The following is a 26823-nucleotide window of genomic DNA, read 5'->3' as shown; positions in this document are numbered from 1 at the left end:
GCTTCTTCGAAATACAGATCTTAGGCAGCACACTTAATTGAATCAGAACTTATATTTTAGGGTGCCTGGGTGGGTCAGTGGGTTAAGCCACTGCCTTTGGCTCAGGTCATAATCCCAGGATCCTGGGATTGAGTCCCGCATCAGGCTCTCTGCTCAGCGGGGAGACTGCTTCCCTCTCTCCCCTTCTCTCTGCCTGCCTCTCCGTCTACTCTCTGTCAAATAAATAAATAAAATCTTTAAAAAAAAAAAAAAAAGAACTTTCATTTTAACAAGTTTCTTTGCAATTATGTATATTAAAGTTGGGAAACATTGATATACATTTTAAGTTTTCATCAGTACTTTAATTTGCCACCAGATATGGCTGTACCAATTTACAGTTCTGTCAGAGGTATATATATAAGCATTTTTTCTCTACATCGTTTCTAATAGAATGTTCTTTTCTGCTTGAAGTAATTCTTTCAGAGCCTAAAGTAATTGAATTTTCTGTAAAGATAAAAAAAGATTACTACGCCCTGAAATTTGTGTTACAGTTTTGTTCTATTTAATCAACACATACCTGCTACAGTGCCTCCTATATGCTTCTTGTGCAAGGTATTGAGAAGAGAAGAAGAAACAAGACCCCTGAGCTCAGGAACTTCCCATTCCAGCCAGGTAGACAGACATAATAAGAAAGTAGATAAATAATTTCAGAATGTGCTAAGCATTGTGAAATAAGTAAGTGCTGAGATGGAGAAGAACAGAAAGCACCTGTTTTGAATTAGGGTGGTCCCTGGAGGTCCCCTTAATAGGGGGCAGTGAAATTAGTAATGTGAAGAGTGGACTTCTGATAAAGACGGAAGATTGACACAAGTGTATCAGTCTTTCTTGAAACTCCATTTACATGTCAATAAAGAGAAAAAAATTAAGGCCTTATGCTTGATCTATTCTACAGGCAAAGGTCCTAGTTTCTTCAACAGACAAAAGGGTTGGATAGAGAGGCTATCTATAAACCAGTGGTTCTCAACCAGACATGATTTTGCACCCAGTCCTGCCACCATTCAGCGTTGTCACTGCTTTGAGCATGTTACTAGCATCTAGTAGGTAGAGGCCAAGAGGGCAAAGACCCTCCTATGATGAAGAATGATGCAGCTCAAAATACCAATAGTCCTGAGACTGACAACCCTGCTATAACCTAAAATATTTGCGAGTCCTTAGCCAGTTGCAGTGTGGGGGCCTGATCTGGATCCTGACTAAGACCAACAACCCAGAGTTGTTTTTAAATTATTGTTTTATTTATTAGATAATAGTAAATGTGAATATCAAGTATTAGGGAAGTATTATTGCATTTCTTAGGGCCAGTCATGGTGTTTTTTTAAAAGGAGGCCATGTACTATCACTAAGAGATACTCAGATGTTTATTATTAAAATGAGTGATGTCTTAGATTTACTTCAAAATAATGTGGAAGGTTGGGGAGTGAACAGGGTATGGATGAAACAAACTTGCCATCAGCTGGTAATTATTAAAGTTGGATGATGGGACATAGTGATCTGTCATATTATTCTGTCTGTATTTGAATATGCTTAATTCCATGATTAAAAAATAAATAGGCATAAAGCCTCAAAAGAAGAGCGAGAGGGGGAGAGGAAATAGCAACACAATTTTGGAAGAAAATAGATGAGTGGCTACTAACTCAGCCAACCAGAGAGAACTACATCTCAGGTCAGCAGAAGAGGACTGGACTATAGAACAGTAATTGTAGTAACAGAGTATGAAGTACAATTTAAGGTGAAAGGCATTAATTAGGTTAAAAAAGAGATCCATAAAAGAACATGTAACAGGGGGTGCCTGGCTGTCCCTCCCCCCTAAAAAAGAAGAAGAAATAACAAGTATAAACTTCATACACTAAAGAAAATAGTCCCAAAATATAAATGCAAAATTGCCAAAATTTTAGGAAGAAACGGACAAGTCCACATCAAGCTTCTATTTACCGTTGTGAAACTCCTAGCTGGTGGAGTATAGCAAGGAAAAGATACAGGAGATACGAACTGAAAGGAATCAAAAGTGTATTTTTTAGTAATTATTAAAAATTATAAGTGAAGTAGCTCTAGTGTCGTTGAAGATTCATAGGTAAGCAGTGGTATACATGCAGTGACAGTCGTGCAGTACATTTTTACATGACAGGAAATAGATAAATTATAGCCTCATGAGTTAGCAAGTATAAATATCAAAAAGATACCAACATAATCAACAAGTTTCCGAATTGCTTGTGTTATATAATGTCTGAAAACTTAAATATTAAATATTCCTCCAACTCACACGTACGGACATGGAATGACTAGACAAACTCAGGATAGTGAGTTGGGAAGGAAAGAGTGAGTTGGGCTTCACCTATGTGTACTTACTTCCTTTAATGAAAAACGGACCAGATATGGAATACGTTATGATTAAGAGTAAGAATACTTCTTTGTATTTCTGAACTATTTCAGGGGCACGTAGGTGACTGAGTCGGTTAACTGTCCGACTCTTGGTGTCGGCTCAGGTCATGATCTTATGACCCACCTTGGGGGTGGTGTCCGTGCTCAGCAGGAAGTCTGCTTGAGGGTTCGCTCCCTGTGCTTATTCTTCCCACTTCCGCTTGTTCTCTCTCTCAAATAAATAAATCTTCAAAAAAATGAATGTTACAGGCACCTAGCTGGCTCAGTCAGTAGAACATGTGACTCTTGATCTTGGGGTTCTAAGTTCAAGCCCCACGTTGGGTATAGAGATTGCTTAAAATCTTACACACATACAGACACACACACAAAGAAATATTTCACAAAGGGTTCAAAGAAATAAAATGAATTAGCTCTCTTAAACAAGAGCCCACAATGATTAAACCTAATCCAGTTTTGAAAATCAGGAGGCCAAAACTTACTATTTTATAACTAGGGAAGCTAAAAGTAAAGCAGAGGGACAGGCTGAGCTTTTGGTTTTTACATCTGGAAAAAAAAATGATGTGTTTTGGAACAAAAAGTAAGTTAGAATGATTAATTTCAGATACAGAATTGTTGAGTTCTTGCAGGGGAAACTGTTAATTTGTGTCTACTGTTATCACATTGACTTAACCTTGCGATTGGGTCAGCATTGTTACCATTAATATGTTAAAGATCTCTGTAGAGCCTGCACAAACCTCTGGAAAGTCTCCAGAAATTTCTTGTGTTGAAAAAAATGTTTCAAATTACAAACCTTTATACAAGTTATCCCTGATTTCATGTGTCCTTCTCATTTTAACAGGCCTATCAGCCCCTGTACCCAGGGGTCGAAAAGGGAAGAAAGTGAAGACTCAGACAAGCTCATTTGATATACAGAAAGCAGAATGGCTTCGAAAATACAATCCTGAGCAGCTACTTCAAGACGAAGGATACAAAAAACATATAAAACACCACTGTAATAAGTAGGTAGTAGGGTGTTTTTAACACAACTCATTCAAAGTTTATATTTCTGAATTTATTAAAAATCTTAAAGCATGCTGATTTTGAGTACAGAGACAGTGTGGTCTAGGACCAATCCTAATCTTAATCTTACAGGGTATCCTTCAGCAAATCATGGTACCTCTTGTGTCACTGTTTTCATCAACAGAGAGAGAAATAAAACTGGCCTCCAAATGATCTCATTATATCTTACTTGGATATTAAATTATGATGATTGTGAAGATTTTGGAGAAACCTATTTTACTATATATGGTAGTAATGAGATTTATTTAATCAGAAATAATTATTATTTAATTATAAAAATTCTGTATAAAAATTCTTTTCCAATTTTAACCTCATGGATGAATTTTCTTTAATGATTAATATCTTTGTGTCTTTTGATTTCTTTTCCCTCACTTTTAGGGTTTTGCTTCGTGTAAGAATGCTGTATTATCTAAAGCAAGAAGTCATTGGAAACGAGTGTCAGAAAGTATTTGATGGAGTCGATGCAAGGTAAATTAAATAACCTGCTGGTATTTTCAGTAACATGATGAGGCAAAAATTATAGGACCAGAAAATTGTACATTAAGTGGCTCCTTATTCAGTGAAGTTCACAAGAAGAAAATTCCACCAAATGTAGAGAATTCACCTTTGCCAATTTACAGCCTTTCCTCCATTAGTCTCAGTCTTAGGCTCTGTCACTAAAAGCTATAATAATAATAATAATAACAACAACAAAAACAGCAGCAGCAGCAGCAGCAGGAGTAAGCTTCCTGCCGCCAAATCTGTAACTTAACCTTTCTGTGCTCATTCTTTCTCTGCTTTCTTAATCCAGTGGGAAGAGGTTTTATGACAACTGACTTTTATGTCCACATACGATCTGTCCGACGCCCTGGTCTCTAAGCTCCTTACTCTATGTCTCCCTTCTTGCAATGCTGTGTTCTTTTTTTTTTTTTAAACTTACTTTCTTTTTTGAAACACTGTCTTCTGTAGGCATCCATGCAGCTTTACCCACGAGGTGTCCTTCTTCTTCTTCGCTGGTCTTTCCTCTTCATTCTCCTGGTTCTCACATTGGATTGTCCAGGAGCTCTGCCCTCAGCTCTCCTTCTCGGCTCTACTCTCCTTCAGTAAACTCCTGCAGTCTCATCAGACCATATCTGATCAAGAAACAGACGACTCTCGGGGCGCCTGGGTGGCTCAGTGGGTTAAGCCGCTGCCTTTGGCTCAGGTCGTGATCCCAGGGTCCTGGGATCGAGTCCCACATCGGGCTCTCCGCTGAGCAGAGAGCCTGCTTTCCTCTCTCTCTCTCTCTCTCTCTCTCTCTCTCTTTCTCTCTCTGCCTGCCTCTCTGCCTACTTGTGATCTCTCTCTGTCAAATAAATAAATAAAATCTTTAGAAAAAAAAAAAAAGAAACAGATGACTCTCAAACTTACATGTTCATCCTAGAGCTCTAATCTGAGAGCTGCCTCCTAATATTCCCACGTGATGGTCCGATTGCCATCTCAGAGTTTCCCTGGCTCGCCAGATCCACCCCCAGCCCTTGTCCTCCCGCCTTCCCACACACAGGCCTTCTTCATCCTGCTAACTGGACCACCCAGATGCTTGGATGCCATTCTTGATTCCTCCCTTCCCCTTAAATCCCTCAAGAGGACCTGTGAGTTCTGCAGTGTACAGTGTACGCCCAAATCTGAGCACTTTGCACCACATCCTCTACTAAACCTCTAGTGCCAGCCACCACTATGCCCCGTTTAGACTTTTGCAGCGGCCTCCTAATTGGGTCTCTCTGCCTCCTCTCTACGGGCTGACCTTCACACAGCAGCCAGAGTGATCTTTTTTTTTTTTTTTTTTTTTAAGATTTTATTTATTTATTTGACAGAGAGAGATCACAAGTAGGCAGAGAGGCAGGCAGAGAGAGAGAGAGAGGAGGAAGCAAGCTCCCTGCTGAGCAGAGAGCCCAATGCGGGACTCGATCCCAGGACCCTGAGATCATGACCCGAGCCGAAGGCAGCGGCCTAACCCACTGAGCCACCCAGGCACCCCAGAGTGATCTTTCTGAAGCGAAAATCAGGTCATGGCACTCCTCTCCTTCCAGATTCTTCTCATTTCTCTTAGAATAAAATCCGTGCTCCCTGTGGCCCTACATAACCTGTGACCACCTCCTTCATTCTGTCCCTCTCCCACGATGCTGCATCCACACTGGTGTTTCTGTCTCTCCTGTGTGTCAGGCTCCTTCTGGGCTCTGCCTCTGGTATGCTCTCGCACTCGTCTTCTACAGACCTGTCTCTGTTCAGGCCTCAGTTCACATTTTACCCCCTCCCAGAAGCCCTCCCAGGCCTCCCACCCCTAGTCACTCACTACTGCTTGACCTTATTTCATCTCATTCATGGTACCTATTAAAGTTATATTTATTTGTGTGTCTTTTCTCCTCCCATTATAGTTGAAGCCTCTTTAAATAGGTTAAATATGCTTTTATCTTACTGATCTTTGTTTTCACAGCCCCTAGAATCTGAGACGTATAACACCCAGTAAATATTTGTTGACTAAATGACTCCTTTTTTCCCTTGGCCTGATGGGATCCTATCCACTTGTGATTTCCTAGAAACTACATTTTCCCCTTTTGTTAATCTCCCCCACTCTGGCTTCTCGTTTGGATTTTCACATGTTGACATCTCCCTCAGCATAGACACACACACACACACACGCACACACACACATACACCCCACTTCTGGATCCAGTATCTCCTCACCCTGCCACACGATTACTCTCCTTGATTTCACAGCCAGATTTCTGTATCTGTGTCTGCTTTTTCTCCTCTTCCATTTACGGTGTGCTCCCCACCACACTTCAGCCTCTGCCCCTCACTTCACCACCTACTCCAAGAAGTTCCTCACCAATATTCTTTTTTTTTTTTTTTTAAGATTTTATTTATTTATTTGACAGAGAGAGAGATCACAAGTAGGCAGAGAGAAGGGGGATGCAGGCTCCCCGCTGAGCAGAGAGCCTGATGCGGGGCTCAATCCCAGGACCCTGAGACCATGACCTGAACCGAAGGCAGAGGCATAACGTCTGAGCCACCAATATTCTTACTGCTGAACCCATGGATATATTATAGTGTTTTTCTTACTCCCCCTTTTCTTTTTATTTAAGATTTATTTACTTATTTGAGAGTGGTGGTGAAGGGCAGAGAGAGAGACTTCTCAAGCACACTCCCCGCTGAGCATGGAGCCCGACATGGGGCTCGATCCCACAACCCAAGCTGAAACCAACAGTCAGACGCACAACCTGCTGAGCCACCCAGGTGCCCCTGTCCTACTTTACCCTTATTGACCACTTCCCTCTTCTTAAAAATGCTTCTGTAATAGCATTCACCTGTATAGAGAGGTTCTTTCTAGCTTTTTGCTTGCTGCTTTGCAGTTCCTCTTCAACCTGTCTCTTAAATGTCTTCTCATAGGTGCCCTCTTCTTGTCACCTCCTTTTTTTGGATGCTGTCATCTTTTCTGCGGTGTCAGTTTATTTCTGTACTATACCCCAGGCGTTTGCAGTCTTGCTGGAATATTTTCTTTCCTCCCTTGCCTCCATAGTCCCCCCGCACACACACACACCCCACCCCAATGCTTACCTGGCGTCAACTCAGCCTTTCCTGGCCTCTTAAGGCCGGGTCAGGCACATATCCAAGGTCGGCTGTCACAGCACTCACCATGCAGTATTGCGGGTACCTCTTCATAGGAGCAGGGATTGTCTGCCCAATTATTTCTATTATTGGCACATAATGAGTGCTGTTCAAATATATTTTGCATCAATGATCTAGTCTGGGGAAGTTAAAGGCAGCTTTTTGCAAGAGACAGAACGTGAACTGAATCTTTAAAAACAAAAGTCAACCACAGGAACACATGCACCTTGTGTTCCTTTCCCTAGCAGTTAACCAACACTTGCATGCACTTGGCACTTACACTGGAACGCTGGGTGGGTATATGCTCTTTATGAGCTGGAAATCTTTCCACCCCTGACGATCGTCCCAGTGTGTTGGGCTTAGAGTGCCACCTGATGGTGGGAGAGGGTAACTACGTGACCCACTTTGTTTCCTCTTGCCTTCATCTTTGGGTTTTTATGCTTTTTTTTTTTTAAGATTTTATTTATTTATTTGACAGAGAGAGATTACAAGTAGGCAGAGAGGCAGGCAGAGAGAGAGAGGAGGAAGCAGGCTCCCTGCTGAGCCGAGAGCCCGATGCGGGACTCGATCCCAGGACCCTGAGATCATGACCTGAGCCTAAGGCAGCGGCTTAACCCACTGAGCCACCAAGGCGCCCGATTTTTATGCTTTCTTTAGTCCTGGCCAGGGAATCAATCAAAAATAAATACCTTCTTTAACTGTATTTTTCATCATCACCTTTTAAGCTTTTGTTGTATCCCAGGAAAATCACTCTTCTCTATTTTCCTACCGTAAGCTAGAAAATACTGTGATGGTAACCCTTTTGTTTTTTAAGAAAAATTAAAGGTCGATGTTCATTTAAGTGGAGAAATTTTCTTTAAGAACCTAGAGAAATGTCTCCATCCTTTTCTCCGTATTCCTTGGACTAAAAACTTTTTTCTGCTGGTAAACACTTATGAAAAACAAAAAGTAATTTCCTATCTGTACTTCGTGTTTTATTTACTTACAGGACTTGTAAGTCTTCTGTTTTCATTGCCACTCTCTTTTATTTCTGCTGTATTAGTAGCTAAATATCGGGTTCTTGTGGGCTTGCTCAGGAACATATTGACCATTTATCAATTTATTTCTATATGAAAATTTATTTTGAGTTCCCAAAGATAATTTGTGAACTTACAAATGAATTTTTGCTACACAACTTAATTTTAAGTAGGAAACTTCCCATTTTTTCAGAACTATAGGCCTGTTTATTAACATGAAATTTTGGTGCTAAGACTAGGAGATGAAATTCTACTTAATTTTTTTATGTTCTATCTTCATTCTTTGAAAATTGATAATTCACATATATCATATAGCGAAATTCCCAACTAGAAAATTTGATTTCCAAAAAAAAAAAAAAGAAAATTTGATTTCCCAAGATAATTTATCCCATCCAATCTCTACCTGGCTTTTTTTTTTTTTTTTTTTTTTAAGATTTAGTTATAGGAGTGACTACGTGGATCAGTTAAGAATCTGCCATCTGGGGGCGCCTGGGTGGCTCAGTGGGTTAAGCCGCTGCCTTCGGCTCAGGTCATGATCTCAGGGTCCTGGGATCAAGTCCCGCATCAGGCTCTCTGCTCAGTGGGCAGCCTGCTTCCTCCTCTCTCTCTCTCTCTGCCTGCCTCTCTGCCTACTTGTGATCTCTGTCTGTCAAATAAATAAATAAAATCTTTAAAAAAAAAAAAAAATCTGCCATCTCCTCGGGTCATGATCTCAGGGTCATGGGAACTAGGCCTTCCTTTATCTCTCTCCTTATCCTCCCTCTGCTTGTTCTTTCTATCTCTCTCAAATAAATAAAAAAAAATTTTAAGAAGATATATTTATTTATTTGGGGGCAAGGGGCAGAGGGAAAAGGAGAAAAAGTAGACTCCCCATTGAGCACAGAGCCCCATGTGGGACTTGATCCCACAACCCTGAGATCATAACCAGAGCCAAAATCAAGAGTCAGATGCTTAACTGACTGACCCACCTAGGTGCCCCTCTGCCTTCTTTGTTGAATAAAATATAAGAATGGGGTGTGTGTGGGTGTGTGGTGTGTGTGTGTGTAAAAATGATACCCATTTGCTAATTAATTATTGTCAGATGTTAGCTATATATGCTAGGTAGGCTAAGGGAGACAAAATAACGTGAATCACTATGTACAAAAGTAAACATTTCAGTTCTCTGCATGGCATATTTTCATTTTTAGTAGTGATGTATGTGTTATTATAAAAGCTTCCTGGGAAAATAATAATTTCAAATGATAAGCAAAGGAAGTTATGTTTGCAGAATTGTAAGTGCACTTTAGTGGTTGTTTAATACTCATGAAAACAGCCAAATTACCAAAGCATTATCGATTTATTATAGTTCATTCTAGTGCTTTATCATATTATCATTTTTAGGCATGATATTTATATACAGCATTAAAAATAGCACTTTGAGTGTTTTAGTCAAATTATGAATCCAAAACTTGCCATTTTCCTCTGCTTGTGAGCAATGCTTAATTTGTCAGTGGAATTTTCTTACTAGTAGCAGCCTAGAAAACATAGGACTTGTTTTGCAGCCTAAAGCAATTAGTTTGCCCATCTAGGGCCCCAGTCTCCTCATATACAAAATGAAATATTTGAACCAGCTGATTTTTGTCAAGCTGTTTGCTGACATAAGACTGTATTCTCCCATAAAATACTTCTTTTATGTATAAAGGAAATCAGTGGAAAGAGTGTGATTCCTTAAGAGTTAAAGTAAACCTGTTGAAAAATGTCTTCTGTTGAGGTTAAGGATATTAATTCATTTTTTTAGTAACTGTGTTGATCTTGTACAACTTGGTAATTTTAACTGATGATAATTGTGGAAAATAAGGAAAAAAATCAATGAAATAAAATCATAATGTCTTTTTCTTAAAAGCCATAATGCTTTTTACAGGCTAGGTAAAGATTGCCTCCTCTTTGACTTGTTTGTAATAATTCATAGTGCCACGTATTGTGATTTTTTTTTTTTTTTAAGTGACATTGATGTTTGGGTCCCAGAACCAGACCACTCAGAAGTTCCTGCTGAATGGTGGGATTTTGATGCTGATAAGTCACTTCTTATTGGAGTCTTTAAACATGGTAAGTAAGAAGGAAGGTAGGTAGAGCTGTCTTCTGTGTATAATGTAATTCTCTCAGTTTCACGATTTCCACATATAGCATCATTCCAGTAGCACTGATGTTACTATACATACCATGTAAAGCACAAACAACCAAATTTTGTCTGTCAGTCCCCACACTTCTTCACAGAAGGGGGTAGCCTACATGACCTGCCCCTCCTGGACAGAAGTCTCACTAACTTCCCCTCAGGAAGAGTTCTTATGTAAGTGTATTATGTATGATCAGTTTTCCTCTTTTTCATTTTAACTATAAGTTCAGTCTAAACTTTGAAATATACCTATGCCAGACCACGTAATATTTTGGTGATAATTTCTAGAAAACCTGCCTTACCCTGTACTGTTTTAATATACGGTCCCTTTTGTCCAGGAGCATCACCTACTGTAAATATGAGGAATTCTTATATTCAACCATCTTTTTTCTTACCCTTTTTACTTTCATAATTGGTGATCCCTCCAGGTTATGAAAAATATAACACCATCCGAGCAGACCCAGCATTATGCTTCTTGGAAAGAGTGGGAAAACCTGATGAGAAAGCAGTCGCTGCGGAACAGAGGGCAAATGATTATATGGATGGGTATGTGACTTCGGGGGCTTGATTTCTCCATGTATCTCTGTCAGCAGCAGTATGTTCTGTTGCTTATGTGTATCTTTAAATAATGTAGTAGTGGGGCACCTGGGTGGCTCAGTTGTTAGGTGTCCGCCTTCGGCTCAGGTCATGATCCTGGGGTCCTGCTTCTTCCTCTCCCACTCCCCCTGCTTGTGTTCCCTCTCTCGCCATGTCTTTCTCTGTCAAGTGAATAAACAAAGTCTAAAAAGAAAGAAAAAGTAGTAGTAAGGGAATTGGAATTTACAATCTAAGACTTAATGAAACTCTAATAAGTTAGTGTTTATCCAATGGTGTGATCAAGAAAAAGACTCCACCTGCCTCATACCCATCCTTGTGGTGAGTCCTTCATTTTTCTATTCTTAACAGTCATGGCCATGAAAGCCATTAAGTTCTAAGGGCATTAGAGGGAGGAAGACAAAGAATATTACAATTGAAGAGAAATGGGATGTTTGTTCACTGTAAGTGTTATAAGGTCTTTACTATCTTTGTTTTCTTACCAAAAGGGAAAAGGAGGGGACTGGGTTGAAGTTAATATTGCCACATTTTAAAGCGAGCTTGGTAGTTAAGAGTCAGTTAGAAGCAGGTTTCTTCTGACTTGCCATGTAACGTCTTCATGCTGTGACTCGGGGTCCTTAGGTTAACGAACAGAAATTTCAGCCTGAAAACATGCTAAAAAGTCCTTCCAACAAGACTCCACATTTGTCCTTTCAGGAGAAATTTTAAGTCCAGCACAATAATCGTAGCATCTGTTGGTATTTCTACAGGGATGTGGAAGATCCGGAATACAAACCTGCCCCAGCTCTCTTTAAAGATGATATAGAGGTATGCTTTGGATCCAGCTTTAAAGTCCTCATTTCTGGTGATTCCATGGTTTCTTTTGTGTGCTTTTCCTTCATATGTTCTTCCTTATACATAATTCTGTCCTTCAGAAGGTTAGCTACGTCAGTGATCCGCTTAGGCTGACAGTCATCACAAACAGCCCTTCAGAGTATGCCTGATCTCCCTGCTAGACAGATGGGAGGCCAGGTGGACATGTGGATGAAATGGAGCTTGCCCCCATGCTGCACCACTAGGAGCTAGGTACACAGTGTCGGGGACAGAACCCGGAAGCCGAGGGAGAAGTAGACACTGAAAGTACCCAGAAACAGATGGAAACTAGACCTACATAAAGGGTTAAAAATAGAGGGTAGAGCCTAGAGAAATTCTGAGCTGCTAAAGCATAGTTCTGAGTGTTCTGCTTATAGAATGTCAAAAGGAAGAGGCAGAGTTGGGTGCAAATACTCTGTGGCGTGGGGCAAGGATGTGAAAAGGGATGAGGGATTCTAGAATACGAAGGCATAGGAAAGGACTCGACAGTGCTGTAACTATCAGGTAGGGTGTGCTGGTCTTGGTGGCCAAAGGGCTTCAATATCGATCCCTGTATGAGGACTAGAGAGGGTTCGGGCCAGTGTGTGACCGTGAGGATGGAGATCCTGCGTACAGTGAGAACCCTCAGAGAGCGGTACTCTCTGACAAACAGCCTAGGGCAACAGCAAGGAACTTTATCTGCACTGGCTAGGGAAAAAATTGTTTCCTCTGAGAAATCATAGCTATAGGCGTGCTTTCTCTTGAGCTTACGGTTTGATTCTTTTACATCATTTGCGTGGACCAGGAACTCTCGAACCAAAAATGTAATTATAGAAAAGGTCCCAGGCTAGTAATAATCCTGAGGTATCTAGTAGAAATGAAAAGAAGGGACGCCTGGGTGGCTCAGTAGGTTAAGCAGCTGCCTTCGGCTCAGGTCATGATCCCAGCATCCTGGGATCGAGTCCCACATCAGGCTCCTTGCTCGGGCAGGGAGCCTGCTTCTCCCTCTGCCTCTGCCTGCCTCTGTCTGCCTGTGCTCGCTCTCTCTCTCCCTCTCTCTCCCTCTCTCTCTCTGACAAATAAATAAAATCTTTTAAAAAAAAAAAAAAAAAGGAAAGAAACGAAAAGAAAAAGAATTGTGGAAGAAACCGCATCAGCGTAGACCATACTCGAGTCTTAAAGGTAAAAGCCGTCCATGAAATGAGGTCAAAATCCAAAAATTTAAATATGAGGGAACAATCTACCATGAGTGAATGTTAGCAAACAAAAAACAATTTTAGGGACGCCTGGGTGGCTCAGTTGGTTAAGCAGCTGCCTTCGGCTCAGGTCATGATCCCAGCATCCTGGGATCGAGTCCCACATCGGGCTCCTTGCTCGGCAGGGAGCCTGCTTCTCCCTCTGCCTCTGCCTGCCATTCTGTCTGCCTGTGCTCGCTCTCTCTCCCTCTCTCTGACAAATAAATAAAATATTAAAAAAAAAAAAATTTAGACCTCTAAGAACCTCTGATGGCGAGCTATTAAAATAGAAAATAAGTAAATTTTTAAATAGTTAAAGACATTAAAGATACAAGAACAAAAGAAAGAAAGATATGTGACTTTAAAAGTTGAGGGATATATGAAAAAACGGATTTTGTGTAACATTAGAAATGGAAAATACAGTCATTGAAAATTAAAACTCAACAAATAGGTTAAACATTGAGCTGGGGAAGCAGATTAGACATAGATCTTGAGAGAAGAAATGATTTAGAAAGCAGATTTGAAGAAAGGATCTATAAGGTAGCATGACAGCTCAGTTTAGCCCAGTTAGGAGAGAGAAACCACATAGTCCATTAAATAGGGAAAGTTCAATGTAAAAAATTATTGACTCTAGTAGGGGGACTGAAGTGAGGACTAGCCACTGCGCTTAGGGCTGTCAGAGCAGCCAAGGAAGAGCCCTGTCCCTGGCAGGGCTGAGATGCTGTTTTGGTTTGGTTTGGTTTGTTTTTGAGAGGGCATGGCTGCACCTCATTGGATGGCAGAACAGTTACTGGGATACCCTGCCAGCACAACTTGCTGGAAATCCACCCTCCAGGGTTTCTAAGGGAGCTTTTCCTGGGGCAGTGTCTCACGGAAGGAACTCCACTGAGGCCAAGGCTGCTAGGGAAAGCTGCTGGCCAGCAGGCATGTCAAGAAGCTGCTGAAACTGCAGAGGTAGGCACTGGGGAGCCTTCTCTGCTGTGAGAGCTAAACCAGGGAGCAGTTCACCCAAACCAGAGAAGTAAAACCCTTTTCTTCCTGCCGTGCCTCTCTGGGTGCCACAACTGAGAAAGCTTAACATCATACTGGCTGGCAAAAAATATTTAAAGAGCCCAGATCCATTTTCTTAGAGCCAGTAAAAGGTATGGGAGGCAGTAAATCAATATGAAAAACTCTTTAGAGACAAAGAGGATGGCATAATAATTCCTGGCACATGTCTAATAGGTAGCCCAGAGGGAGCGACCAGAGAGATTAAGGGAGAAGACCTGCTCTGAGAGGTAACGGCTGAGACGTTTTCAGGCTTAAAGACACGAATCTTGAGATTCAAGAAATAAAGTGAATCTTGACAGGGTTAACAAAATTAAATCCACTCCAAAAAACATCCTGGTGAAATTACAGAATTCCAAACAAAGAGCAGATGTTAAAAGCAACCAGAAAAAAAAAGACCCACTTACAAAGGAATGATGAGAATTCTAACTTCAGGCTTTTCTAAAATGACAGAAAATAGTAGTCATTGGAATAAAACTACTATTCCAAGTAGTGACTGTGTTTACAGTAATGTTAGAATACCTGATTGGAGATGCTCTCTTGACAGATAAAAACAAGATGTATAGTACAAGCAAACTGTTCAAGGCTGAAAGAGAAAAGATTTGCAGGTTGTCTGATAATCAAATAGAAGAATGAATAAGCTATGAGAGTTGGTATATAGAACAAAAACAAAAACAAAAAAACATGTTATCGATAAAACCTAGGGTGTATTTGCAATTAGAGGAAGGATGGAGGAAAAGCACCTGGCCCAAGCATGATCATGGAAGGGGAAAGTTTTAGTGGAAAATAAGTGGACTAAAGTATACAAGGCAATAGAGAAGTATAAAAGGATGGGGATTGAGAACAATATATTTTTTTATTTTATTTTTTTTTTTGCTAAATACATCATTAAAAATTCTGTTGCAAAAAGTTCTCTGTTACTATTAAGAAGCTTGATTCCCTTTGCGTCTTTAATGTATTGTGACCCAGTCACCCTATGACAAATTTCTGTTTTCTTTTAAAAGGATGACGTGTCTTCACCTGGAGATCTTGTTATAGCAGATGGAGGTAAATTGCATTTCTCTCTTTTTTACTTAGTGGAAACTCACATTCTCAGGATACCATGAAATCAATAAACTGTTACGCTTCTGTGATGTTTTAGATGTGTATGAAATTTTTATTGAAGACCATCGTAATCTTTATGGGACACACCTAGTTGACTGGGAATTTAGCAGTATTTTTAGTTGCAGATCTTTATGCCATGACTCACTGAGCTTTTCTGGAATCAAAGCTTTGATGATTTTATGGCGTGATTATTAAACTTATGTATCAGATTTCATCATTAACATGTTGATTCAGTAATCCATTCAACAGCTTATTAGTTCCATATTAGGAACCAACTTTTCTTATACCCCTCTTTTGCACAGCCTTTCTTTACAGGGTCTTGCTTCTACTTCCTTCTGATTATCAAGCTAGAAACGGGCTGTCACCAGAGTACACTCACCCACTCCCGGCTAACACCCAAGTGGAATAGGGCCTCATCCTTTCATAGTTTGACTAGGAAGGAAGGAGTAGTATTTGCTTAGCATGAATGATTACCGCTTAATTATGGTATATGTAATTATAAGATTATACCCTGGAAATAGAGAGCTAGATCCTCTACTTTATTAGGTGAATAAAAGCTTAAAACTGATAGCATTGTCATAGGGAATTTTTTATAATATATGCTCCTCACTAATGACCTTTAAAATTGTTTTGATTCTCACATAAATGGAGATAAATTTAATATAGAAGGTGGCTTTAATTAAGAGTTTACAGTTTTCAACTTCTCAGGGATTTCATTTGACTTTTAATTCGTCTAAATGTAAGGCATTTGAATGTTTGCCAGCCAGTAAAATGTATTAGACCTGGAAATGCAGGAGTTGTGTTTCCTGTGCAAGGGATGTTCAGTAGATTCTATATGGTTCTTTAGTGCCCTCTGACTTACTTTGAGCTGTTCTTTAAGTTTGTTGTAACGTTTTTAGAGCTGTAGTTAAAAGAAAACTTTTTTATAATGAGAGGTTTGGCTTTTGTGGGTTTTTCCCAACATAGGTGGAAAGAAAAAGATTTTGAGTAAGGGAATTTTGCTGTTTTTATGAGTTTCATTTCAGTATCTATTTAGTCTTCGGGGGCGGGGTTGTTTTTGGTTTTCAGCTGGGTTTTTTTTAATTATTATTGACATGAGTTTCTTTAAATATAGATGGTCAGCTGATGGAAGGTGATAAAATTTATTGGCCGACTCAGTCAGCTTTAACTACTCGTTTGAGGCGTCTCATCACTGCATATCAGCGTACTAATAAAAACAGACAAATCCAGCAGATACAGCCTACTTTCTCAGTGCCTGCCAGTGTAATGCAGCCTCTTTACGAAGAAGCCACTCTCAATCCTAAAATGGCAGCCAAGATAGAAAGACAGCAGAGGTAAGACAATAACACTAAATTTTTAATATTAGTATAATTTTATAAATATAGTTATTCATTCAGAAGGCTGTTAGAGTGTGATTATCTCATTTTGTGAAAAACACATATAGGGAGAGAAGTTGGCCAAAGCGAAGTGTTTTATGCATGCACACACGTGTACAACAAATATGGTCAAAGATTATTGCACTTTATAGCTCCTGGCCATGCTTCATATTCAGTCATTATTTTGTCATGCTTACGAACAGGGAGTTATTAAAAAAATGAAGTTGCAGGGCGCCTGGGTGGCTCAGTCAGTTAAGCGGCTGCCTTCGGCTCAGGTCATGATCCCAGGGTCCTGGGATCAAGCCCCACATCAGGCTCCCAGCTCTGCAGAAAGCCTGCTTCTCCCTCTCCCTCTGCTTGCTGCTCTGTCTACTTGTGCTCTCTCTGTATCTGTCAAATAAATAAATAAATAAAATCTTTTTTTTTTTTTTTTAATGAAGTTGCAAAGCAAACTCAAGAATTAAATTATTAATAAAGCATACATTTAAATTACATGAAATAAAGTTCATTCTACCTTATTTTTACATTATGACATTTATGAAATAGAAGAATGTATGAAAGACAAGTCCATTTATGCTTTATACAGAGGCTGAAGCCTTGGAACTACAGATATCAAAGGGGAACAAATGTAGACCTTTTTGCAAGAGGACTTGTTAAGAAGACAGGCACACCTCTTCCTCCCAAAAGCTTTAACTTCTCAAAAAGGATAGCGAATGTTGAAAAAAATAACAACGTTCTGTAATAATCTGGCCTCCATGTGTTAAGCCTGGGTCCTTGGATGTTCTCTGGAAAATACATCATTTTTCTTTTGTATTATTTGCAACGCATTCATTGTAACCAGAATTTAGTTAGTCTGAAACTTAAGATTTTTAAATGTCCTAGGCATAATCTTCTTCAAATACTACCACCTCAGCAAATACACTATTTCAGTTATCTATAATTGCATAATAGCCGCCACCCCAAAACATGGTGACTTAAACATCAGTTTTTTATTTCTCACGATTCTGTGGGTTGACCAGGTGGTTCTTCTGCTCCCCATGGTGTTGGTGGGAGTGCTGAGAGGGCCAGACGGAGAAAGTGGCCTCACCCACATGGCTGGCAGTTGGCCCTGGGAGCTTGAATAAGGGAGCATTCCCAGTGGCAAAGGCAGAAGACACTGGGATTTCTTAAGGCCTAGCCTCAGGGTTACAAAGTGTTACTTGTGCCACATTCTGTGGGTCAAAAAGAGACACAGGGCCAACCAAGATTAAAGGGAGAGGGAAATAGATTGCGTGGGAAGAGTGGCAGGGAATTCATGGCCATCTTTAACCTCCCACATGCATTTTCCCTTGGCTGGTGGGTTCTGGATTAATCTTCCTAAAATCTAGCTTTGTCGTGATAGTCCAGGTTCCTTATTTACTACAGGTATGAAGTTTGTTTTTAAGCTTCGGTTCAAGAGTCTCTTCGGTTTCAGCGTCACCATGCATTTCTAATTCTATACAGTACTGTTCCCTCGGCCATAATGTCCTATGTGTTCTTGACTCAATACCTAGCTGATGTTGTTCCTCTCACGTGGGATACCCTTTTTCCTACTCCTTACTCCAAACCTGACCTCTCCTTCAGAGCTCAACATCTCTCCTATCTCTTCTAATAATTTTTTCCTCAACCAGTCCAGCTCACAGTGTTCTTGTTTCCTGCACTCAGATAGCACTTATCCAAGTGAACTACACATTGTCACACTAATATGAAATGTTGTTAAGGACATTGATCTTTGCCTTTCTATGCCTTGTCTTTCTAAGTTATAAACTCTTTGATGGTGGATACTGTGTCACATTTCTGTGTGTCCTGTGTAATCTTTTAATCCATCTTTTGTATTCTGTTCCTACTTTTGTCCCCCAGATGCAAGTTTCTTACGATTTGACTGGTTTCCTAGGCTCTTTTTACATTACATTAATCTTCTTAAGGTAGCACTCTGATGAAAACGACCTGTTGATGTTTTTCAAAGGTGTCATACATTCTTTCTCGTTCACACAATTCCATAACTTAACCAGGAAAAAGTGTCCATAAATTAGACTGGGTTTGGAGATCTTTGGTGTATGAGGATAATATTGCCTTCTTAAAGCTGAACAGAGACTGTTTTTAGCCAAGTATATGGAGTGTCCAACTTTATCTCCTTCTGTCCCCAATATGAGCCATATCCTTGTCAATCTGGAATGCTCATCATATGCCCAAAATGCAGATTACTTCCTACTTTGCTTATACCATGACCTCTTCCTAGAATTCCCAAGCTGATCTTTGCCTTGTTCCATCTTATAAGCCACTTATTTCTGTGATGCTTTCTTCATCACTCTAGTCTGAAGTGGTCCTCCTGTCTTCTATGCTTTCCTAAAATTCTTGGTTTCTATAACGCATACAACTATAACTACTGCCTTATGCTAGAAAATGTCTTTGAAATGTTTTATCTTTTCCCTAAAGGTAGGGTCATTGTGTCTTACATAATCCTGTATCCCCTGCATATTTTCTTACAGAGTAGATGTGCAAAAAACTATTATTACCTGAAGGAAAAGAAGTTTGGTTGCATAGATGAGTCAGCTAGCATTTTTTTTTTAAACACTTTATTTATTTGAGAGAGAGAGAGTGTGAACGCAAGAGTAGGGGAAGGAGCAGAGGGAGAGACTACCCAAGGAGACTTCTGCGGAGCGAAGAGCCCAACACGGGGCTCAATCCCATGAGCCATGGGATCAGGACCTGAGCCTAATCTAAGGGTCGCACGCTTAACCGACCGAGCCACCTGGGCACCCCTCAACTAGCATTTTAAATGTATATGCAAGACAGTATCCTGAACTTAATCCTTTAAAGTGTTAGATACTTGAAATGTTTTTAATTTTATTATAGTCATTATAGTCAGCATTAATAAATATTTTAGTAACCATTATGACTTTTTCTTTAATCTGACTCAAAATAGATGGACAAGAAGAGAAGAAGCTGACTTTTATAGAGTAGTGTCTACATTTGGAGTGGTATTTGACCCTGATAGAGGCCAATTTGATTGGACAAAATTTAGAGCTATGGCTAGGCTGCATAAGAAAACCGATGATAGCTTGGAGAAGTATTTGTACGCATTCATGTCTATGTGTCGGAGGGTTTGTCGTCTTCCTTCCAAAGAAGGTAGGTATAAAATTTCTGTCTTTCCTGGTTTGGGTCAAAGAAGCAAAAAGTACTAAAATCCAGAAATCTCCAACTTGTTTATTTCTGTACTGTCTAATTCAGCACATCAGTAATTTTTCAGAATTGTAAATAAACTATGTTCAGAGATCTCCCTGTTTATAAATCCTGCTATTAAAATGAGATCTAAAAAGAATAAAGTTATACTTTTAGTTTTGAGGAATAGCCTGTGCTTATTCAGTATTAGACTGATGATCGGGGGAGGTAGTTATGATACGGTAGTTTTTAGTCCATCTGCTAGGAACTGTGTTGGAGGGCTATTTACATGAATAATCTTGTAAGGAATGAGTCCTTCGCTTAAAGAACATTTTTTTTTCCCAATTTATTTATTTTCAGAAAAACAGTATTCATTATTTTTTCACCACACCCAGTGCTCCATGCAAGCCGTGCCCTCTATAATACCCACCACCTGGTACCCCAACCTCCCACCCCCCCGCCACTTCAAACCCCTCAGACTGTTTTTCAGAGTCCATAGTCTCTCATGGTTCACCTCCCCTTCCAATTTACCCAAATTCCCTACTACTCTCTAACGCCCCTTGTCCTCCATGCTATTGGTTATGCTCCACAAATGAGTGAAACCATATGATAATTGACTCTCTCTGCTTGACTGATTTCACTCAGCATAATCTCTTCCAGTCCCGTCCATGTTGCTACAAAAGTTGGATATTCGTCCTTTCTGATGGAGGCATAATACTCCATAGTGTATATGGACCACATCTTCCTTATCCATTCATCCGTTGAAGGGCATCTTGGTTCTTTCCATAGTTTGGCGACTGTGGCCATTGTTGCTATAAACATTGGGGTACAGATGGCCCTTCTTTTCACGACATCTGTATCTTTGGGGTAAATACCCAGGAGTGCAATTGCAGGGTCGTAGGGAAGCTCTATTTTTAATTTCTTGAGGAATCTCCACACTGTTCTCCAAACAGGCTGCACCAACTTGCATTCCCACCAACAGTGTAAGAGGGTTCCCCTTTCTCCACATCCTCTCCAACACATGTTGTTTCCCGTTTTGTTAATTTTGGCCATTCTAACTGGTGTAAGGTGATATCTCAATGTGGTTTTAATTTGAATCTCCCTGAGGACTAATGATGAGCATTTTTTCATGTGTCTGATAGCCATTTGTATTTCTTGATTGGAGAAGTGTCTGTTCATATCTTCTGCCCATTTTTTGATGTGCTTGTCTGTTTCGTGTGGGTTGAGTTTGAGGAGTTCATTATAGATCCTGGATATCAACCTTTTGTCTGTACTGTCATTTGCAAATATCTTCTCCCATGCCGTGGGTTGCCTCTTTGTTTTTAAAGAGTTTTAGTAGGAGGAGGAAAAAATCACCCAGAACCTTAAAAAAAAAAAAAAACTAATCAGATGGGCTGATACTCAACCAAGGCCCTGTTCTGGGGTGGATTTCATTGTCTTCGAAGCCCAGAAAAATAACTCCTCCCGTCAGCAACTCCTCTTGATGATGCTGCTATAAGTCACTATCTCCATTCTTTGTTGAATAAGATTTCTGACTGCTAAACCCAGTGGCTTCCTACTCCCTATTTTATAGTAAAAATATAAATGGCTAATAAAAGGACATAAATTTCATGTGAGTTTGTTTGCTTGTTTTAGTTTTACATCCTAACAGATCTGCTGTCAGTTGGCTGAATAGAGTAGCCCATTACTTGATTACCCAACTACCAGATGATTCAGAGTAGATTTTGGTCTACTTAAATGTCTTCGTAAGACTAGCAATGGGTTTAAAAAGACAGATAAAGCAAAGTATTGTGTCTTCTATTATTTATGGTTGCCAAGAGGCCCTCATTTCTTTTTTTATTTTTTTAATTCCCATCAACACTGCAAAATGCAGTGAGTAAATTAACCACTTTGGACTCCAGTTTTAAAACAAAAAGGAAGAGTTAATTACTAAATAATGATTGAAAACATAGCATTTTCCTGTTGGAAATGTGAGTGAAGTTTTACTTAGATCACTTTTCCAAACTTCCTCAGGTCACAGAGCCCTCACTGTCTCTAATTTTTTGCAACACCAGAGGCCAAAAGTTCTGTTTAATGAATAATTAAATCCAAACAACTTAATAAGTATTTATGTCCAACAGTCTAGTGATTGTTTGAAAAAATAATATAAACTGAAGAAAAAAAATACTGCGTTCTTAAATAACGACACTTACTTACCAGTGAGATGTGTCACCTACAGGCACCATACATCTCTCAAACCTTGGAGATAGAATGGATACTCCCACTCTCGTTTCCTGTTCCATTACTTTTTTTTTTTTTTTAAACTTTTTATTTTGAACTACTTTTAGACTTTCAGAAAAGTTGCAAAAACCTTTAAGGTTTCCATGTATCTCTAACCTTGCCTCTCGTGTGACTAATTATCAGACCAGGAAATTAACATTAGTACAATGACATTACCTAAACTGTAAAACTGGTCAGATCTTACAGTTTGTCCACTGATGTCCTTTTTTGTTCCAGGATCCCACATTCTATTTGGTTGGTCTTCTCCCTTAGCCTCCTGTAGTCTAAAAGAGACCCTCAGTTTTTCTTGTCTTTCATGGTTCTGATACCTTGGAAAAATACTGATCAGTTATTTTGCCACAAATCCCCCAGTTTGGATTTGTCTTATGTTTTCATGTGGTTGCAACACAGAAGTGGTGTGTCCTTCTCAGAAAGTACCATGGGTTCAGAATGTCAGAATGTCCAACACTGATGGTGTTGCCCTCGATCGCTTGGTTACATTAGTTTTTGCCGTTTCTCCAGTGTAAAATCACTACCTTTTCCCCTGCAGTTAAAAGATATCTTGAGATACTTTGAGACCACACAAATCCTGTTTCTCCTCAAATTTTTCACCCATTGAGTTAAGTATCCATGAGTAGGTCCTTGTGTATAACAGTTTTTACTGTGGAATTCTGCTGCAAGCAAGGACTGTTGCTTCCGTTTCATCTGCTTTTCAATTACTTACTCATATCAGAATGGACTCAGGTATTTATTTTGTCCTACAGGTTATAACCCAGTACTCTCATTATTTTGATGCTCAAATTGTATGAGCTCCTTTCAGTGACCCCTGCATTATTTCAACAAACCCTTATCTTTTCTTGAATATTTCTAAACTGCCAGTATCTCCACCCACAAAGATATAACCCCATCAGAAGGAAGAGCACAAGATCTAATGTTGAAACTGAACCAGCTCAAGCCATTACTTCACATAGCATTTGACGATGTTCCTGCATTTCCCTCAAATTTTAAGAGAGCCTTTGGTGTTCCTGTGAGTTCTAATGCACTGAGTTACTTGGGGCAGCTAGGGATATGTGGACTTCGGTTTGTTTGTGGGGTAGGATTTAACAGATGTCATTTGTATTTATAAATGAGTTCAGGTAAGTGTTTTTCTCTTTGATCAAGACACAGATTAGTAAAGACAGCTCCTAGGGGATTTCTTAAATTCTTATATTCACATACTTCTAAAAAATGTTATGTTTTACTTACTTTCAGAAGATCCAGTGTTACATATCATATGTATGGATTTTGGCACTTCTTTTTAAAATTTCTATTTTTCCTCATTTAAAAATATTAAAAAATTCTGGGAACTACACAATGATACTGAGTAGAGGTACATTTTAGAAGTTGTATTATTTGTTCTAACTCCACAGCAAAGTGTTTTTGAGGTTAATGCTTTTGTTCTCATTTTAACATAGAATTGGTGGATCCAAATATTTTTATCCAGCCAATCACAGAAGAACGTGCTTCTAGGACTTTGTACCGTATTGAACTTCTAAGGAAAGTACGGGAACAGGCCCTCCGGCACCCACAACTGTTTGAACGCTTGAAGCTTTGCCATCCAAATCCAGACTTACCAGTCTGGTGGGAATGTGGCCCTCACGATAGGGACTTGCTCATTGGAGCTGCTAAACACGGGGTGAGCCGAACAGACTATCACATTCTTCGTGATCCTGAACTCTCCTTTATGGCAGCTCAAAGGAACTACAGTCAAAGTAAGATGGCTCATTCAAGGACTTCTACCCCACTTTTACAGCAATATCAAGTAGCACTTTCTGCTTCTCCTCTTACCTCTCTACCTAGGCTCCTAGATGCTAAAGGTATTATTCTAGAGGATATGAAAGTTAAAAGTGAAAATCTTAAAGAGGAGCCTCAGTCTTCTGAAGAAGAATCTATGTCTTCTGAGGAAACCAGGACACTAATAAAGTCTGAGCCTGTAAGTCCAAAGAACGGTGTTTTACCGCAGGCCACTGGAGACCAGAAATCTGGTGGAAAAGGTGAAACAGACAGACGCATGGTTGCAGCCAGAACAGAACCCCTCACTCCAAACCCAGCTTCTAAGAAACAGCGAGTCCACAAAAGAGGATCCGAATCTAGTTCTGAGTCTGACTCTGATTCTGAGAGATCATCCTGTTCTTCCAGATCATCTTCTTCCTCGTCTTCCTCCTCCTCTTGCTCCCACTCTCGATCAGGCTCTAGTTCTTCCTCATCCTCCTCTTGTTCTTCAGCATCGTCTTCATCCTCATCCTCATCCTCTTCCTCATCATCCTCCTCCTCATCTTCATCAGAAGAAAGTGACAGTGAAGAAGAAGAAGTCCAAAAGCGAGGTATATGCATAAAGTGCTTTTGCTATTTTAAGACATTTCAAGTGAAAATGAAAAGCATTTGGTTCAGATAACTTAAGCTTGTTTAAAACTGTTGACTGCAGTGTTTCATGTCCGGCTTTGCCTAGAGAAGCACGAGTGAGAAGGAAACTAGCGTGACTGGTACACACTCCCTCTTCAGTGTTCAAGGCATTGCAAAATGGGTTAGTCAAACAGAAATTGGGCATTTTACACACTAATCTTAGTTCTTTGTCATTACCTTGAATTTAGCGTTACATTTTTTCCTGAATAAGTTGATCAGTGAACAAATCGGGATTATGTTCTCTAACCGCCACCAGGATTTTTAAGTTAAGCAGTCAGACCAGCAAGAGTATCCTAGGCCCCGATTGGCAGCTCTCTACTCAGAGTAGTACGGCACAGAACTACAGCTCGCCCCCAGGGTTGTGTCAGGTGGCCCTCTCCTGAGTGTGCGTGCCACAGCCCACAGTTCATGTGCAGGGAAGAGTTGACACTGGGGGTGCAGGAGCCGGAGTCCCTTGTAACAACTCTAGAGACGTAAGTCTCAGGGTGGCCACAAGGATATGCCCCATCGTAGGAATCCCCTCCTTAGAGAACATTAGTACACCCATCAGGTATTTAAATGGTCCCCAGTCCAAATGCAATTGATCAGTCAGGAGTTTCTCTCTCTCCAGCAAGCAGACCTACAGAGTTTACTGAAGGTCACATTTTCCTGCAGAAAGGGTTGTTTTGTTAACCTTTTCCCGTCAAGCTCCTTAATGCCCTTATTTTGCTTGTGTGCTAATTTTTTAAACAATGAATACTTAATTATATTTTAGGTGATTTAAACAATGAATACTTAATTGTATTTTAGGTTAATTTTTTCCTTTTTTTTTCAACCATTTGTTTTGACTTCTTTTTCCTTTTTAAATATATCTGAATATTTACATAAGTTTTGAAAAGTATTTATAAACTTGTTTTATGCAGTCTTTTTGAAACAGTTATAATTGTTCTTAGCAGAAGGTACCCCTCACGTGAAAGCCTATGATGAGGAGAGTGTCGCGTCACTGAGCACTACCCAGGACGAGACCCAGGATAGTTTCCAGATGAACAATGGGACGCCAGAATCCGCTTACATCTTACAAGGGGGATACATGCTAGCAGCTTCATATTGGCCAAAGGTAAATGAATACTGTCCTGCTGGAAGAGGTCATTTGTTGAGTACTTTTCTTGTTGCTTTAATGGAAGATAACTCTTCTCATATGGAAAGATAGGTCACCATAAAACAGAGGGCCACATTTTGGTGTTAGCATCAAAAGTATCAACTGCTGTCATCAAGTAAATAGGTGTACTTGAATGTGTATGTTTCTCAACCTAACCTTAGAATGTTTAGAATACGAGATAATGAACACTTAGGTTCACATACGAGTTATGAAATAGGTGCTTTGAGCTGAGTCTCCTCGGAGAAATTTATCATAGTCATTGGTGACTTGGGAAAAAAGTTCACTTAGGTATGTAGGCTTTCAGTGGTAGAAGTTCAGGTTGGATTCATACAATTCTTTCAATATGTGACTAGCTAGATCAAGAGTACTTACCTTTAGGAGAACTCTACTCTCATCTAGTTCTGAGTCGTTTGAATTTTTACAAGGAACCTGTATTGTATAGTTATAAAAATAACAGAAGACTATATCACAAACATTTTTGAACTCCGGTAGAAATTTGTACTTGAATTCTTACAGAATTATGACATGGGTGTGCAAATATGTATACATACCCAATGCACATATGTTGTACCAGGGTTAAATCCATCAAGGCCCTGAGCCATTTTGTCTCCAAGGGTCTGGCCTGATTGTTAAAATCACACTCTGGGAGCGCCTGGGTGGCTCAGTGGGTTAAGCCACTGCCTTCGGCTCAGGTCATGATCCCAGGGTCCTGGGATTGAGTCCCATATCGGGCTCTCTGCTCAGCAGGGAGCCTGCTTCCTCCTCTCTCTCTCTGCCTGCCTCTCTGCCTACTTGTGATCTCTCTCTGTCAAATAAATAAATAAATTCTTTTTTAAAAATAAATAAATAAAATCACACTCTGAGGTGACATGCTCTTCCAGGACCGCGTGATGATCAACCGGCTGGACAGTATTTGTCAAACAGTGCTGAAAGGGAAGTGGCCTTCAGCTAGAAGAAGTTATGATGCCAACACAGTGGCTTCTTTCTATACCACAAAACTGCTGGACAGTCCTGGCGCAGCTACAGAATACAGTGAACCCAGTGTACCCACTCCGCCAGGTGCCGGTGTTAAAGAAGAACACGATCAGTCAACACAGATGTCAAAGGTGAAGAAGCATGTACGAGAAAAGGAGTTTACAGTGAAAATCAAAGACGTATGTTTATTTTTATTGCCCTAGGACCCGATTGCGATTACGTGTGCAGCATGCTTTTTCTGCAAGTGGCTGCCTGCTCTCACTCTTACTTCTTTCACATACTTGTTTTCTGGTATTTGGATTGTTTTCTTTTTGATATCCAGGTTATTAAACTTGAATATTCTACTAGAAGGATCGTCATTTAATATGTTTCT

At 40.0% G+C, this 26823-nt stretch overlaps 1 protein-coding gene across 12 annotated transcripts in view; it reads left to right on the top strand.

The window, feature by feature from the left end:
* CHD9 (chromodomain helicase DNA binding protein 9) overlaps window positions 1–26823 on the top strand; it is a 224425-nt gene that overhangs the window by 178118 nt on the left and 19484 nt on the right. For 7 of the 12 annotated variants that reach the window (XM_044256144.1, XM_044256147.1, XM_044256146.1 and 4 more), the window contains 11 exons: window positions 3254–3413; window positions 3853–3942; window positions 10099–10202; window positions 10698–10815; window positions 11613–11670; window positions 14981–15023; window positions 16195–16414; window positions 19401–19603; window positions 23350–24258; window positions 25270–25433; window positions 26357–26629. In XM_044256144.1, coding sequence (XP_044112079.1) covers window positions 3254–3413; window positions 3853–3942; window positions 10099–10202; window positions 10698–10815; window positions 11613–11670; window positions 14981–15023; window positions 16195–16414; window positions 19401–19603; window positions 23350–24258; window positions 25270–25433; window positions 26357–26629 — 2342 coding nt within the window. The remainder of the gene's footprint in view (window positions 1–3253; window positions 3414–3852; window positions 3943–10098; window positions 10203–10697; window positions 10816–11612; window positions 11671–14980; window positions 15024–16194; window positions 16415–19400; window positions 19604–23349; window positions 24259–25269; window positions 25434–26356; window positions 26630–26823) is intronic. The other 5 variants (XM_044256151.1, XM_044256156.1, XM_044256150.1 and 2 more) reach the window with 3 other exon arrangements.

The sequence above is a fragment of the Neovison vison genome, chromosome 7 (assembly GCF_020171115.1).
Source record: "Neovison vison isolate M4711 chromosome 7, ASM_NN_V1, whole genome shotgun sequence".
Classification (NCBI taxonomy): domain Eukaryota; kingdom Metazoa; phylum Chordata; class Mammalia; order Carnivora; family Mustelidae; genus Neogale; species Neogale vison.
The sequence above is the reverse complement of the archived record's forward strand: the minus strand, read 5'-3'. Positions and strand labels throughout refer to the sequence as shown.